The 15207-nt window shown below is 39.4% G+C and overlaps 1 protein-coding gene across 1 annotated transcript in view; it reads left to right on the forward strand.

Moving 5' to 3' along the window:
* Positions 1-15207, forward strand: part of PCSK2 (proprotein convertase subtilisin/kexin type 2) — an 85490-nt gene that overhangs the window by 23562 nt on the left and 46721 nt on the right. The window contains exons 3-5 of the mRNA XM_009282565.1: positions 9073-9186; positions 10871-10979; positions 13009-13046. Coding sequence (XP_009280840.1) covers positions 9073-9186; positions 10871-10979; positions 13009-13046 — 261 coding nt within the window. The remainder of the gene's footprint in view (positions 1-9072; positions 9187-10870; positions 10980-13008; positions 13047-15207) is intronic.

The following is a 15207-nucleotide window of genomic DNA, read 5'->3' on the forward strand; positions in this document are numbered from 1 at the left end:
CTGAGATTCTGGCGAAACTTTTGTATAAAAATTTGCCACTGCCACTGGATCCAGTGGGGCCCATCTGCTTCGAAGGGCCACAAACGGTAGAGGAAGCTGAAGTAAACTGTTACTCTAAGCCCCACTGCATGAGAGAGGAACCTCAGACAGCTCCCACCGCTGTTACCGTGACTGAACGCTGTCAGTGGGCTTGGGGGGCAGCTGTATAACAATGCTTGGTTTTTTGACTTAGAAGCTGTTTAGAAAAGGAGTACACACAGAAAGCAAAATAAATCACATAAAAGATGGGGCAACATGCAGTTCCTCAATGAGTGTGACATTATGGCATATTTACTGTTAACATGGGAAGGGGATAATATGTGCCAGTAATTCCATGAGAGAAAATGTGAATTGTATTTTTCCAAGCAGATGTTTCAAGGCAAATGATGAGCTATTAGATGAAATTTGAGTGGGAAGGAGACTGTGGAGAATGAAGTGGAAGTATGACGAGTTATAGCACAGGTCAGAAGCCAGCTTTTAAGTGCAGAATCACTTTGGAGACTAGGGGGTTTATTTTCAGCGCATGCTGCAGAGTTACTTCAAGGTCTCATCCTCTGCTGACTCAGTTTCCCTAAATGATGATGCATACCTACACAGGCATATTACAAGGCTCTTCCAGTTTGTATATCTGCAGTACACTTAAAACGTAATGTCTGTAAAGTAAATTGGCATATTCAGAAAGAAAATGCATGAAGTTAGAGGTAAAGCTGCTACCAATGATGCTTTATGACTGGAAATGTGTTTGGGCATTAGCACAAATGTTCACACATTTACAAGAAGTCTCTTCTGCGTCAGGGTGGGTCAAGGGTGCGCTTCGACAAAGAGAATAATTTTACCTGTCAGTTGAGTCCTCCCATACAAACCAAACTGAACAGATTTTTCTCCAAGTGGTATTTTCTCACAATCTCCACTTATCTGGAGGCTTGCTTCATGAAATAAATTAACTTAAAATCAACAGTTAGAGGAATCCTTAGCCTATGAGCACTCCTGTTCTCTTGGGATGTATCAGATATTCATCGCTTGTGTGGAAGCAGCAACCGTACTAATGGAATCTTTAAAAAGGAGGTTATATAAAGGTGGACTCTGTAGTACCTCTCTCCTTATAGCACCAGTGAGCTATTGTGGAGCAGGAGGAAAGTCCTTTGCTGGAAGACTGCCCAGGAATGTAAGAAACAGTCCAAAGTTATAAACGAACAAACGACGACAAAAAGGGAATTATTAAATTAGAAGATTCAGCATCATGTGAGCACCTCTCTTCTTTGTACTGCACAGATATATCCAAAAGCCTAGTCTCAATGCCAAAAGGTTTGCAATCTTAAAGATGAACTGGGCCTGATTCCTATTTAAACTAAAACACTTTTATACCACAGAGAGGCTGCAAATATAACTTAGACCTACTTTGGGTATCACCTCAAAGGTTGGTGGTGGCCTTTGTAATAAATGAAAATCCCTCCATGAAAAGATTTTTACTGTTGAGGAAGAAGAAAAAGGTGGCTTTCTTTTTCAAGCATGATGTTTTAAGAAAGGTGTATCTGCAGTACTTGGCCAGGGGATGCGAGAGAAGGGAAAGCTGTGACTTACAGCAACTAATTTTACAGTTAAGAAGGGAGGATCTGCAGTCAATAGTGCCCTACATGCATGGGGCCCAATTTTCTTTTCTGTCACCAGGCATGCTGTTGTTTACACCTGTACCGGGAGGTGGTTATTCTGATTGATTTGGAGAGGCTGATCATTTCTGTAGCCCAGTGTAACTGGTGAGACAGCGAAGTGCAAAAGTTACCCACAAGCTGCTGATAAAGTGTACCTGTGGTTCATACATGCTGTTACAGCCCATCTCTGGGAAATTTCTTTCTTACAGAGATCTTTGATTTTATAACTGAAGTGACTGTCCTGCTGTCTTGCAGTGAGATATTGTCTGAAATAGAAATTACTTTGACTTTTCTGTCATTATATACAATAAAGTGTAATGTCAGCTTCTCCGTGTAGAATAAGAAGCAGTTTTTCATTCCTTTGGAAACTTCTTAAGATTTCAGAGATGCTCCTGCTCTCTTTTTGGCTTGTCTAAGCAGTGAAAAAATTGGAAATAAGAACAGTGTTCCTAGAATAGCCAGCACCTGTGATAGTGTATAGATCCCGATATGGCCCTCACGCCAAACTGAGGAGAGAGCAGAGGTGTGAAGCAGTTTGCTTGTTCTTGAGGCAGTACACTGCATATAAGTTACCAGGGCTTTTTCTCTGTCTCAGTCTTTCCTCTTAAATTCTATCCTAGGGCAAAAAACCTTTGTCAAAGAGGGCATGATCCTATGAAAATTTCTGTTTTACCAAACTAATGTTTTCCGTTGCAGACCATCCATACTCGGCATTCATTTTACATTGCAGCCTAAACAACTCACTTGCATTTCAAAGTAGAAGCTAGAGGAGCGCTATTGATCGCTTAGGTGAGCAGGCTGAATATGATCTGCAGCCTCCTCTTACACATTGATTCCTTGTCTCTTTACTCACTGCTTCCTGAATGTCACTGAACTGTGAGAGGCCTGCTAAATGGACAAAAATATTGATTTCTTTTCCCCTTCTTTTATTTTTGAAAGCTCCTTATTTACCAAGCACTGAACTAATATCAGGAAAACGAAAGGTCACAAAATAAGGCAGAAGCAAGTCAGTTCTTGCATTGTTTTTTTTTTTTTTTTAAAAATGAACTTGGTTGACAGAAGCAAGTCAGTTCTTGCATTGTTTGTTTTTTTTTTTTTAAAAATGAACTTGGTTGAAGCACGAGTTCTTTAAATTGTGTTTCCATCAAGAAAGGTTAATTGCCTGAGTGGAACCTTTGAGTTCAGGCTGTTCACCTTCATATTTTACTATTGTCTGATTGATGCTGAACTTCTGGAGTAGTTTCCTAAATGACTGTACCTCTGGTGTTACGATTTTCAGTGATTTTGGCAGAGAAGTTAGTGAGCAGCCCCAACTATGCCGGGTTTTGCTGTGCAAGGCAGTCAGTAACAGTCAGAGTTTAATGGTGGCAGTATTTTGTCCCTGCTTTATTCTACTGGGAGTGTGGCATTTTTGCAGTATTGTATCCAGAGAGGGGAAAGATGTTCAAAGAGCACAAGCTGGAGTCAAGGAAGTCTGAGAAGACATCCCAAGAGGGCTGTCTGGGGACAGCGTAAGTGTCCAGAGGCTTTACTATCTGCTGATGGCCTATATAAACTCAGTAGTGTTTGTGGAGGCAAATGGAGCTGGTTAGAGAAAGGAAAAAAACTAGGACTGGTCCAGAACAAGCAAGTCCTTGATATCCAATGACACTGTTTCAACTAGTAACAAAACAAAAAAGAAACAGCGAGGTAGAAGAAGGAAGGCTGAGAACAATGAAAAATGGACATATTTTACAGTGGACCTGACTTTCCCTAGAAATCAAAGCAATTCTCATGCTGTCTAGCATGAGACATTTAAAAATGTATAAAACAAGAGCGATACAAGTATTTTAATGGAAAGAGATGTATTTTTACTTTCATTAAGTCTTTCAAATTGAAAACCATTTTCTTCGTGTGTCCTTTGCTTAGAAATGGCAGGGAAGGTTGTGTTGATAAACTTTATGTTTCAAAGGCCTTGTGCTTCAACAGCTGCTACATCTTTGCTGTAGCAGCTCTAACTGCACCTACCAAGGAGTGGCAAGATAGCTTGGGGAAAGAGTCCCTGTACTGAAAACTCCCCAGGGATTAATGGATACAGGTAGAAGAGGCACTTGGAGACTCTGTTATGAATAATCTGGCAGAGGCACCTGCGGTTGACAACAGGGACTCATTGCTATGTATGGAGAGATCCATGAGAACCTTTGAAAGTTACTAGCTTGCTCGAGAGGAGCAGTTGTCATTTGATTAGTAAATATTGGATGGTCAGTGACACTTGCAAACCCCCTGACATCCCTGCTCATTCTTTCTGGGCCTTGAAACAGTTTGAAAGTTTGAAATCAAGCAGATGGATCCAGCTATGTTAAGACAAAAGGCATCAATTTTCTGCATTGCCATGGCTGGATGGAGCCTAGCAGCCTCGCCACCTCAGGTTCAATAGCAGAAATGAGCTGTCCCCATTGCCATTTAAAAGTGATTCAGTTTTGTTCAGTTCATCTGACTTTAGTTACAGTTCAAGTAGGTCTGTACTTTCTTTTCTCTAGTGAGGACAGTCAGCATTATTCCTTTTATTTTGTAGTGGAAAGTCACACACAACTTGGTTACTTTGGGGCTTTAAAAAAAATGTAGAAGAATGTGAGATGGGTGCTCCTCTCTGACATCTTCAGAGCATCTTACCAGCAAGCAGCTGTTGGACAATACAGGTGATGATTGTGTATGATGAATGGGATCAGTGTACCTCCAGCCTCCTGACAGACATCTCTCTTTTATGTTACGTGGATGGAGTGGACAGGAAAATTAAATGTCTTTCTGTTTACTTAGACAGAAATAAGAGGCAAAAAAGACACACTCGCTTATTAACTCTGTATGGGGTTTGGGAGCAGAGGAGTTGTCATTTGTGGGTAAGACCCTGAAAAGTTGCTGTAAGTGCTCGATACCCAATTCTCGTTACTTTTTAAAGAGAGTTAGGTATGCGTATCACTGGCTCACTTGAACTTTTCTGCCTCCATCTTTTGTTGCCATCATGTTTCTTTGGATATCAGAAGTTAATGACAGCGACAGTTGGGACAGCTTTCCACTAGCCGAACGTGGTTTATTTGACGATGCCTTCGTGCATCTGGACACACTGTTCCAAACCACCTTCATTGGAGACTGATCTTCAGTACAATTCATAGGGCCTAAGTCCAACCATCAGCCTGACTTCTTCAAAAATACAGGCTATCAGTTTCCAACTTCTTATTTCATCTTCAGGAGCAGACCTGTATTGACCCTGAGGCTTTAGAGAAGACAGAACTACTACTTCCTTTGGTTGATCATCTCACTGCTATGTTGTTTGGTTTTTTTTAAAAGCCAAGCAAGCCATGCCTACTAGATGTCGTCATGGGACTGCCTTTTTCCTCTGGAATTTGGCCCAACTTCTCCCGTTCTGAAGTTCTTGATTCTTGAGGTTGGGGTTTGTGTGTACTGTTCCACTTTTGTGCACCCGCTGGTATAACTTAGTAAATCTGTCATTTATGCTCAATATAACAGTGTCATTTAACTGCAGGAGCTCACCAGTACGATTAACCCTGTTCCGTCAAAACGAGGAGCTGATTGTCTTGGCATTCACAGGAGCATAGAGCACAGTTAGAGTGCTGCGGTTTCTGGCCTTCCCGGAGCAGTATTGCAGTCAATTGATTATTTTGTTAATTTGTTCTGCATCAGTATCCTGCTGGTTTATTATCATCCAAGTGACTTTATGCGCCATGCATAAGTACAAGTATATTAAAAATCAATACTTGAACCTTTTTTCCTTGTAAGCATCTTATCATCCATGGGCTACCTTCTTTGATACATGACCTTCATTCTGATTATAACACAGCTAGTAACTTTTACATGATTTAGTTACATGCTAATAAAGTAGATGCTCAGATTTTGCTCTCTACTTAATCCTGTATCCTAACAAAGAAAAAATAAATGAATTAAGAATGAAATAAACAAAAGGCTGTTACTGCTGATAAATAAGCCTAATTTTGAGACAGTAAAATTCATGCTATTTTAGTAAGAAGATCTCGCTCCTTCACTAGGCCTTCACAGACTCAAATCATTTGGAGATGCTATTATCAGAAGCCTGAGTCTTACGAATGCTGTTTTTCCTGCTTCAGTTAGAGAAACAAGTATTTGAAACATGGCATGAGGTTGTGTTGTGCATTGGATTGAGGGCTGGATTCCAGGTCTGAACTTGACACAAGTACATGGGATTATGGCTGTTATAAGATCACAGTGTTTTCCAATGATCTTCTGCTGTTGCACATGCAAAGATGTTCTCTCTTGTATGTGTTTTTGAAACATATTACCTGTGACGTGATACTTAATGCATTTATGTTACTGATGTCACAGGGAGGCCAGCTCTTCTTTAAGAAGAAAACTGTAAGATAGAAACAGAATCAGGTGCGGTCCCTCTCCTGATCTAGACTAGATACGAAAGCACAAGTTTCCAGCTCTGGAAAAACACCATTTTTCTAATGCAGATACCCAGTTGGCAAGAAGACTAGGATTCTCCTCAGTCAGCTATCTGCAGCCCTAAATGGGCAGTTCTCCGCTCAAGTAATTGGATTTGCATCACCCTTTTCCAATTATAAGTTTGTTTTATTGGAGATTTTTCTCTGGAATATATGGATGCTATCTGATCTTGGGCTCATGGCTTTCTAGATACAGTTTCATCAGGAGAAAGGCAAGTTCTTGCTTCGTGCAGGGTTATACAAGGCAACTGAATGAGGCAATTTGTAGCTTATGTAAGTGAGAAGCTACCAAGGCCTTACCCGAACCTTTCAACTCATTTCATGACAGAAGTGCCTAGTCTTTTCTGGATGCGATTGTATGAGTTACCATCATTACTGAACATGAGGAAAACCCCCTTGTTTCCGTAGTGAAAAAAGAGGCCTCAGAATTTCTGAGACTGTTACCTCTGTGGATGGTAACATCCTGTATGCCTTTTCTCCATGTGAGAGATTCAGAAAACAGCCTACAGAGTGGTTTTAGTTCAGAGAAGGTTATACCTCCTTGAGGGGTATATTTCCTTGTCTCAGGAAATTATAATATAATGTAATATAATACAAAAAAGAAATTGTATTTTATTGTGAAGACGGAACAAATCAGACAAATGAGACGATCCTGAAGAGGGAAACCAGCCTGTGCTATTTCTGCAAATTGCTCCCCACTTCCTCTGGGTTGTCTTAAAGAAAAGCCAGGGCTCTGAAGCATTGCTTTTTAATTAGTAGAAATCCTTTCGTACTAAATCCTAATTCAGTGCCTTAATTCAGCCCTGCAGAGCCAGCAAGCTTGCGTGGGAGCACAAATGCATGAAATCTTTTTCTCTGGCATCCCTCTAAGTGAGGGTTGGCTTCTGTTCATAATGATTTTCTGTGGTGACAGCTCGGGGTTTGCAGTCGCAAGCAGAGAGGCAGGGGTGGGAAAGGAGGAAGCCATAATGACAGGTGATTGCTCTGTTGTCTCCATGGCATCACTGAGCCTTATCTTAGAGGTATCAAACAGTGTGCTTATACCTTTGGTTACTCTGTTCAGGTACCTGGCGCCACTAAGTACACCTAGTATGGGTGCTACTTAATCACTGCCCTCTTTCCAGCTTATTTTGTATTAGGTTTTTTCTTTCTTTTCAGTCTGCTCCGCTTTTAATGAACCTGCACAAGTAATGGAAACACACGTATAAATGAAAGCACCTACCAATTAAATATTTTATCATTTGGTACCTTTAGTTAAGGAGTTAGAGTTCATGCAAGTAGATTTTTAGAAGCATTTGATACTGCCTTTGCAGGGCACGCTGCCCCATCCTGCTCACTATGAATTGGTATTAAGTTTTCACGGTTATAATGAAGCAATATAGCTGTGAGGAAAATGGTTCTTAGCCCCCATCAGTTAGATCCCAGTTTCATCTCAGCCTTAGGCACCTCACTGAACACTGTCTTTTGAGGCTCCTGCTTTAATTAACGGAGACAGAAGGACACCTCCAAGAATGACTCAACTGACCTAAGATCTGATTTAGCCTTTGGATGAGTTTCTCCTCTGTTGATTTTGACAGACACTACATGAGTTACTGCAGCACAGTAGTGTAACTCCTGTATATGTCGTCTTAATCAGAAATGCCAAAGCCACACATGTAGAAGTGGGTTCTCTGAGTTACTAGGTTTATTTAATAACCATGCATTTTTTTCAAGAAAATGCCTAAGGAAATGTTAGGGGTTTTGCTGCCTTCTGGCTGCACCTCAAGGTGTACTCAGTTCATGGTTTTAAGCATTCCTCTTTGATCAAGAGGGCTAGATTTTTTTTTTAATTATTTTTTTATTTTGAATTAAATGCTGGGACTCATGCTATCTTGGTTCCAGGTGTTAGGCTAAAGAGTACAAGAAGAGTATGCCAAACTTGACAGCACTTCTGCAACGTCTAGGAATATGTTAGCACATATTATAACAACAATTACAACTGTTCAGTGATCTCCTTTAGGAGTGCTCTTTTACAAGGGTACAAATAAGATGATTATGGTCTGACATTTGTAGTTCCTGCCTCCAGAGATATTTGTGTGTCTAACTTCTCTTGTCTTCTGCAGTGCTTAGTTAAATGTTTTTGTGGATATGCTGTTTATAAAGGAAAAGATCTCTAAAAAACTATGGCTACTTGTGTTTCATAACCAGTATTTTTATAACTTACACTTTAGGCAGTCTGGTCACTTTAGTGGCTTTTTTGCCATTTAGTTTTTCTTGCCAATGTATTTATTTATCACTTATTTATTGCAAGGATAATCCCTCAAAGTAGATTGCTCTATAAGACGTGTTTCTGAGAACCTCAGGAGTATGATAAAAGCCCACAACCTCAGATATTTTTCTCCCAGCAGATCTTTTTGGAAGGAAAGGCTATCTAATACTCTGAAAATGCCCTGGAGAAAAATCTGGAAAAGTAAAAGCATGGTCGACACCTGCATCCTCATTTTATGAAATGCCTGTAGCTTGGAACAGTGACATATTGGGAATTAGTTAAATAATTTTAGCTTCTAATAACAACAACAATGTTTTGATAATGCTGGCTATGAAAAAGAAAAGTACAGCAGGAAGATTCAAGAATAGAGACTCATTCTTATGCAAATTCTCAGGTATCTAAAACATGTTCAAGCTGTAGCTTTCCTCTAGATAGGACACTTCTGGGTGTCCCCCCCCAGCCACTATAGTAGTCCTTGAGCTCTCTACGTCTTTGCAAATTTTGACTGAAATCAGCCATAGGTTTAGAATTTGCAAATGAATGACACGGACACAAATAATGTGATTTCATAATCCTTATCCGTCATGAAAACAAGGCTAAAAAATTTTTGTATCTGTGGTTAAGAATGTTGAGTTAAAGATGTAAAAATTAACCCTTCCAGGTAAAGAAAGCTGTGCAACAGGAAGGCTTCAGCAGAAGGAAGCGAGGATATAGAGACATCAATGACATTGACATCAACATGAATGATCCTTTATTTACGAAGCAATGGTACCTGGTAAGTTTTGAAAGAAAATCACAGTAATCATAACTAAATAACTGGCATTCAAGCCATTCTGTGCTGTTGCAATGTTTCGCAAGAGTTCTTTCCAAATATGTCACAAGAACTTGGGAATGGATTCAAGGCTCTGTCCTGTTGTTTTTAACTGTACCTCTTTTATGCTGGGAAGACCCAGCACATTTCAAGAGCTGAATTTCATTTCAGTCAACGGAAAGATCCTTAGAAGGCTTGAAAGAGAACTGTATTGGTGTCCTGTGGGCATTCCTGGTGTGCTGATGTGACCCCCCCTAAACCCCTATGAATCATGTCTTTGAGCTGTTGCCAGGTAAAATATTGTTACAGAATTATAACAAAAAGTTCTAGTGCACTGGCTAGAAAAAGCTGAGTTTTTTCTTTTCTTATGGAAATTTGAATATGAATTGATTTTCTTCTATCAAAAGCAGAACAGCTGAAAACTGATGAATTTTGGCTTAAGCTAATAGCAAAACATTAATTTCTTTTGACAAATTGTTTCATTTTTAATGTGTCATATTTTATAGGGAGAAGTCTTTAGTCATAAAAGAAAAACTAATTTTTTTACATAAAAGTAGCCAAAATGATATTTTTCTATTTAAAAAGTTGATAAAGTAATTTTGGTCAGCTTTAATGTTGCAACCTATTTATAATGAAATACTTAGTAAATGCAGTATTGCGTTGTTAACTTAAGAACGGTCTTTTTGCTGAAGAACAGTGTTTCTTGTTCTCTCTCCTTTGAATCTATTTCTTATGTTTTATGGATCCATCCAACATGGCTGGGTTTTTTTTTTCTAAGACGAGTTTTCATATGAATGAGGGCACATTAACATGAATAGGACTTCATCTTTGATGAGATGATAAACTAAAGTGTGGATTAATTCACTTCTTTCTGGTACTTGAATCAAAATGTTGCAGTGATAAAAATAAAATTTTTGTGAAGCTGTACATTTTTTACATTATAAAGTACACTAAAATGTATTGTGAAATGAGATGTGTCTGACACAAAATTGAAAAAAAATCTGGAACAGCAAAAACCGTATTATTTTTCCCACGGAATGTGAGAAATTTGTGAATGAGGTTGGTGAACATGAGTAATGCCTGAAGATACAGGGGGTTGCCTGTACTGCAGAACCACAGAATCACACACGTACAAGGTTGGAAAGGACCCTTGAAGTTCATCTGGTGAACTTTCCTGCTTAAAGAAGGGCTAACTTGGTTATCAAGGAAGTTGTTTCTGGTACTAAACCCAGTGGTCATGAATTTCAGTAGAACCCTGCTTTCAAGAAGAAAGCATTTCCTGCTCATTAAAAAGGCCTCTGTAAAATCCGTTGGTCTAACTTTTGTCTGGATTGACCCACTGCCCTGACAGGCTTAAGTAGAAAAGTTCTTTTTTGGGTCCAAAAGATTCAGTGTTTAATCAAATCTTGTAAAGCACAAAGAAGTGAATTTACCCAGGGTTGGTTTTTCTTTTTTCTTTTTTTTTTGTTTGTTTTACCACTGCATTATTGCAGTGGGTATGATTACGTACAAATGTGTACTCGAAAGCAAATGGGATATATTTTCCATACCAAAGATACATGCAAAGATATAAAGCAAAATTCAGTTGCTTTGGAAATGTGTCTATCAAGTAAAAAAAGCTATTCTTCCTTTTTCGCTGATGCCTTAGATTAACACTGGTCAAGCAGATGGGACTCCTGGACTTGACCTTAATGTAGCTGAGGCGTGGGAGCTGGGATACACGGGGAAGGGAGTTACCATAGGAATCATGGATGATGGTAAGTGAAGACTGCATGCTAATTTACTATTTTTAAGTAGCTTTTTCCATGTAATCAAAGTCAAAAAAAGATTAAAAAGTAATAATGGATTGCTTATAGTGGTGAGACTACCACTACCAGGTAGAGACTACCAGCCTCTCTAAAGACTTTGAGATCTTCAGGGAAAATATGTTATAAAGACTTCACTAGGGATACTGAAGGATGGATATCCGAGCATTAAAAGTAGTTTGCAATTATCACTCTCTATCTTCAAGGGCACGCTATAATGGCCATTAAGCCAAAGGAAAGACTCCCCTTGACTTCTGTAGGCACTGACTGGGGATGTAATTGCTGTGCAAAAAGTACTTAAGAAAACGTTTTCTGGGTTACATTATTCTCAAAGTCATACTTGACAGCTGAAATAATTAAACACTTTCATGCTTTCAGGTCAATAAAGATCTGCATATTAAAGATATTACTAATTTGAGGCTAAGTTCAGGGAAGATGAAGATAAAAGGTACAGTTGAAGTCACAGCTGTTCTACTCATGGGTTCCTTGCTGAAGTACAGGAATTCTGTGCAGTCTGTCAACACTTTTCTTTGGGCTAAATTTTGAATGTTTTCCTTTTATGGTGACTGAATAATATTAAAAATAAATAAATAAAATGTCTGGATCCACATATGTTTTCTAGGGTCAACTGAGATCTGTCCTCACTTATTTCTGTTCCTCATCTGCTTATTCCTAAGGCAAGGTTTTTGTGGAAGTAAGAAAGTAGACTCAGACATCTGTATATTGATGAGAGAGCAATCTCACGTGAGAGGTGATCTCTCATGTGATGTCAAGAGAAATCACAATTTCATTGATCCCACAGAGGCAGGACTTAGCTTTCAGAATAGCTAGGCATGACTGTGGTGGGGATGATGACAGACTATTTGAGCTTCAGGTCAAATAAAGCTGTTGGCCCATCAGATACAGCTTTTAGAGAAGGGGGTAATTTGCCTTATATTCACTTCTAATAACTCTGGAAGAGGGCACCTGGATAACATGATTCTTCATTGAGACTTTTGTTGTCCATCCACTGTTTGGATCAGTAAGGCTCTCCGCACGTATAAGGGTCTCTTCAAGCAAATCTAGTGTGAAGGACCCTATGTAACGGGGAGGTAATGGTTTCATCAGAATAACTGTGATAGTATGACATTCTCCTTGCAGATAAAATTGAGCATGTAATACTGTGGTGGTTGGAGACACAGGGCAGAGTAATGATCAAAATGTAACATGAGATTGGTGGCCATTTCTTTGTACGTTTTAACTGGATATGTAATAGGTCAGCTTATCCCGTCTGAGTGTAGATCTGCTGCTTCTGTTACACCGTCCACTGGGATTTGTATATTTGCCATACGTAGAAAGATACCATGCATTAGAATGAGTATATTCCACACCACTGCCCTGTTACAATCTTTAGCACGCTACCAAAGTGCGGAGCCTATGCTCACATATTTGCTAAAATGGTCCAGTCCAACATTAAGTGTTCTCTTTCATACGCATAACCCAAAATGTTTGCCTTAGTGATCTCCCCAAGTCTAGTTTAGGTAATTTTCTTTCTACTTAGTTTACAATTTTCCGTGGTTAAAAATACTCCTTTCTATATCCTGTACTGACCCAGTGCTTACTGATCTTGTTAGTTTTGGTATGCTTTGAGATGGTAGAACTTGTATAAAGATAAATTGTGATTTAAACTAATCTGAATAAGTAGATACGATCTAGTCTACAAAACAGGTCAATAAATTTAGTCGCTGAGCTCACCTTTTCAATTGGGACCTGGATTTTGACATAAATGAGTGAAAACTCCTAGCTGGGACTGCATCAGAAATGGTAAACCAGTTTAAAAGTCCATATTTAAAAACTGGAATCTCACTTCAACCAGTTGCATTATTTGCCATGATCATTTTCCTGTGGTTGCAAAGGAATCTTGTTTTGTTCTGTGATCAGTAGAAAATCTTTTTTGAAACTCTTAACCTTTGGTTTCTGTTCTGTCATTATCTTATTGCAGGAATTGATTATCTGCATCCTGATCTTGCATCAAATTACGTAAGTACATGCTGACCTTTTCTGTAAGACGTGGATTTTCTTATTGTTATAGTCCCTCTGCTACAAAATTTTAAATAATGAGCGGAACAACAGTACAGTTGAACTGCTGATCTTACAGAAGATAGATTTCACGTTGAAAGAAGCAGACTAAAAATGGGACTGCCTGTGCAAGGAATGGAAAGGTGACAAGGCTCTTTGTGGAGGAATGACAGTGCTGCCTCACGTTAAATAAGCTGCAGCTTGCAAGATTGGATTTAGGACAGAAATGAGTAACCTGGGAATTGGCTCTAAATCCTGCTATTAAGGTGCAGAATGCATCTGTCACTTGGAGGGCCGCGGAGCTGTGGGCTGTGGCAAGGCATGTATTAGCCTTTGAAACCTCCAGGAACAGCTTAATTCCTTTATAACAGGTGATTTGATCCAGTGCTTCAAAGCATGCGCAGGGCAGATTGTGTATTCTCGGCACACGCTGTGTCAATTGGTTGTTCCTCAAACCTACCTCAGGCTTCGGACCTTCAGACTAGAGGATTTTTATCTTTCTTAATTCTTCCAGGCTCTCCCGTTGACACTAACACTCCTATCTCCAGGCGTCTAAAAGGGCTCCCAGCACCTATGGACTGTAGGTTGCCTTTGTGGTACGCTGCTCTCGCACTGTGCTTGTGGCAGTCTGTTGGGCAATGGGCATCAAGAAACTGTGGCTCCTTGCCGGGGGGGTTGCAGTGTCTCTGCTATTCTCCTGCAGTCAGTGGCTTCCTGAGGGAAACCCAGGCTTCTTCAGTTTGTTGTTTAGGTTGCAATTGCAATTAAATGAAAAGAAGAACAAAGACAAGTGGAAATTTTTATAAACATGAGCCATTCAGATAGAACAGCTCCAAAATGAGAAAGAGTAAGATAATTATTTTTATTTACTTGCAGTTTGGAAAATAATAACACACAGGATGAAAATCTATTTGTTGTTGCAAGTAGCAAAGCACATTTGGTAGAGAATAAATGGATATAGAAGGTGTTTACTTTGGACAAGGAATATAGGAAATAGCTGACCACAGACGTAAAGTGGAGGATAGCCAGTTTCACTCCTTATGAACTGGCTTAATAAGCAGCTAATTAAACCCTGTGCCCTGACTGCAAAATTCTCTCCTAAGAGGAATAACTCAGTAGGATGTTCCCATAAATTGATACAAATAAAGTTTGTAAAAGGCAGCCTTTTTCTTTGCAGGAATTGTGCTCTGTGTGTATGTTCTAGCATGTGATCTGGGCAAAGCACGTGCTCTTTACTCACTTTTCAGCAGCAGGTGTGGACAAAGTATGTGGGAATATTCTGGTTCTAAAAATTATGTTTCAAATAAACAAGCAAAAAGTCTGTACACCATATCTGATATAATGTCAAATAGGAACAGTTCTGTTGTTAACAGTGAACCTAGGATGATGCCCAGAAACCAAAAATAGATTTCTCAGTAATACAGCATTTTCTCTTTTAATTCTAAAAATATTTTCTGTTTGATGGATAAATATGTGTCAGGCTTAGCAGAAATGTATTGTTTTTAGAGTGGCAATAGTGAATATTCTGGAAATTAATGGAGAATGACACAGAGAATGATAATGCACAGACATGATGCTAGAAATCCGAAAATAGTGGAGTTGGAGAGAAATCTGAGAGTTCAGAAAAGAAATATTGGGATGAAAATTGGAGAAGAAAAGCTGTCTGGGTATGGGGACAGCAAACCTTTAATGGCAGTTGTGAAAGAGGTGTGAGGAGACTGATCTTGAGATAAGAATCTGAAAAGGTTTGTGTAGGAATGACTTTGTCCAAGCAAGGAGCGGTCCAGTAGTGGAGCAATGATCAGGCTGTGGAGGGACAAAAGAAGACTGGCTAATGCAAAATGCAGAATTAGGCATGGCTTGTGCAGGGCAGATCAATAGCCAGACACAGGGGAGAAAAGACTGAGGAACGAGTGGTTGGTAAGACAATCATTAAAGGAGCAGCAGAAACCCCATCGGAAAGATCACAGTCTCAAAGGAGATACCACCCCAATGCTTTTAATACAGAAATACAAAAATATGAGCTATCACATGAAATCTGTGGTTCTAGGCTGTTACAGCACTGGGGGGGAAAAAAGCAAAAAAAAAAAAAAAAATAGTTTGGGTTTGTATGGTTCCATCT

The sequence above is a fragment of the Aptenodytes forsteri genome, unplaced genomic scaffold (assembly GCF_000699145.1).
Source record: "Aptenodytes forsteri isolate BGI_AS27 unplaced genomic scaffold, ASM69914v1 Scaffold5, whole genome shotgun sequence".
In the NCBI taxonomy this organism is placed as follows: Eukaryota; Metazoa; Chordata; class Aves; order Sphenisciformes; family Spheniscidae; genus Aptenodytes; species Aptenodytes forsteri.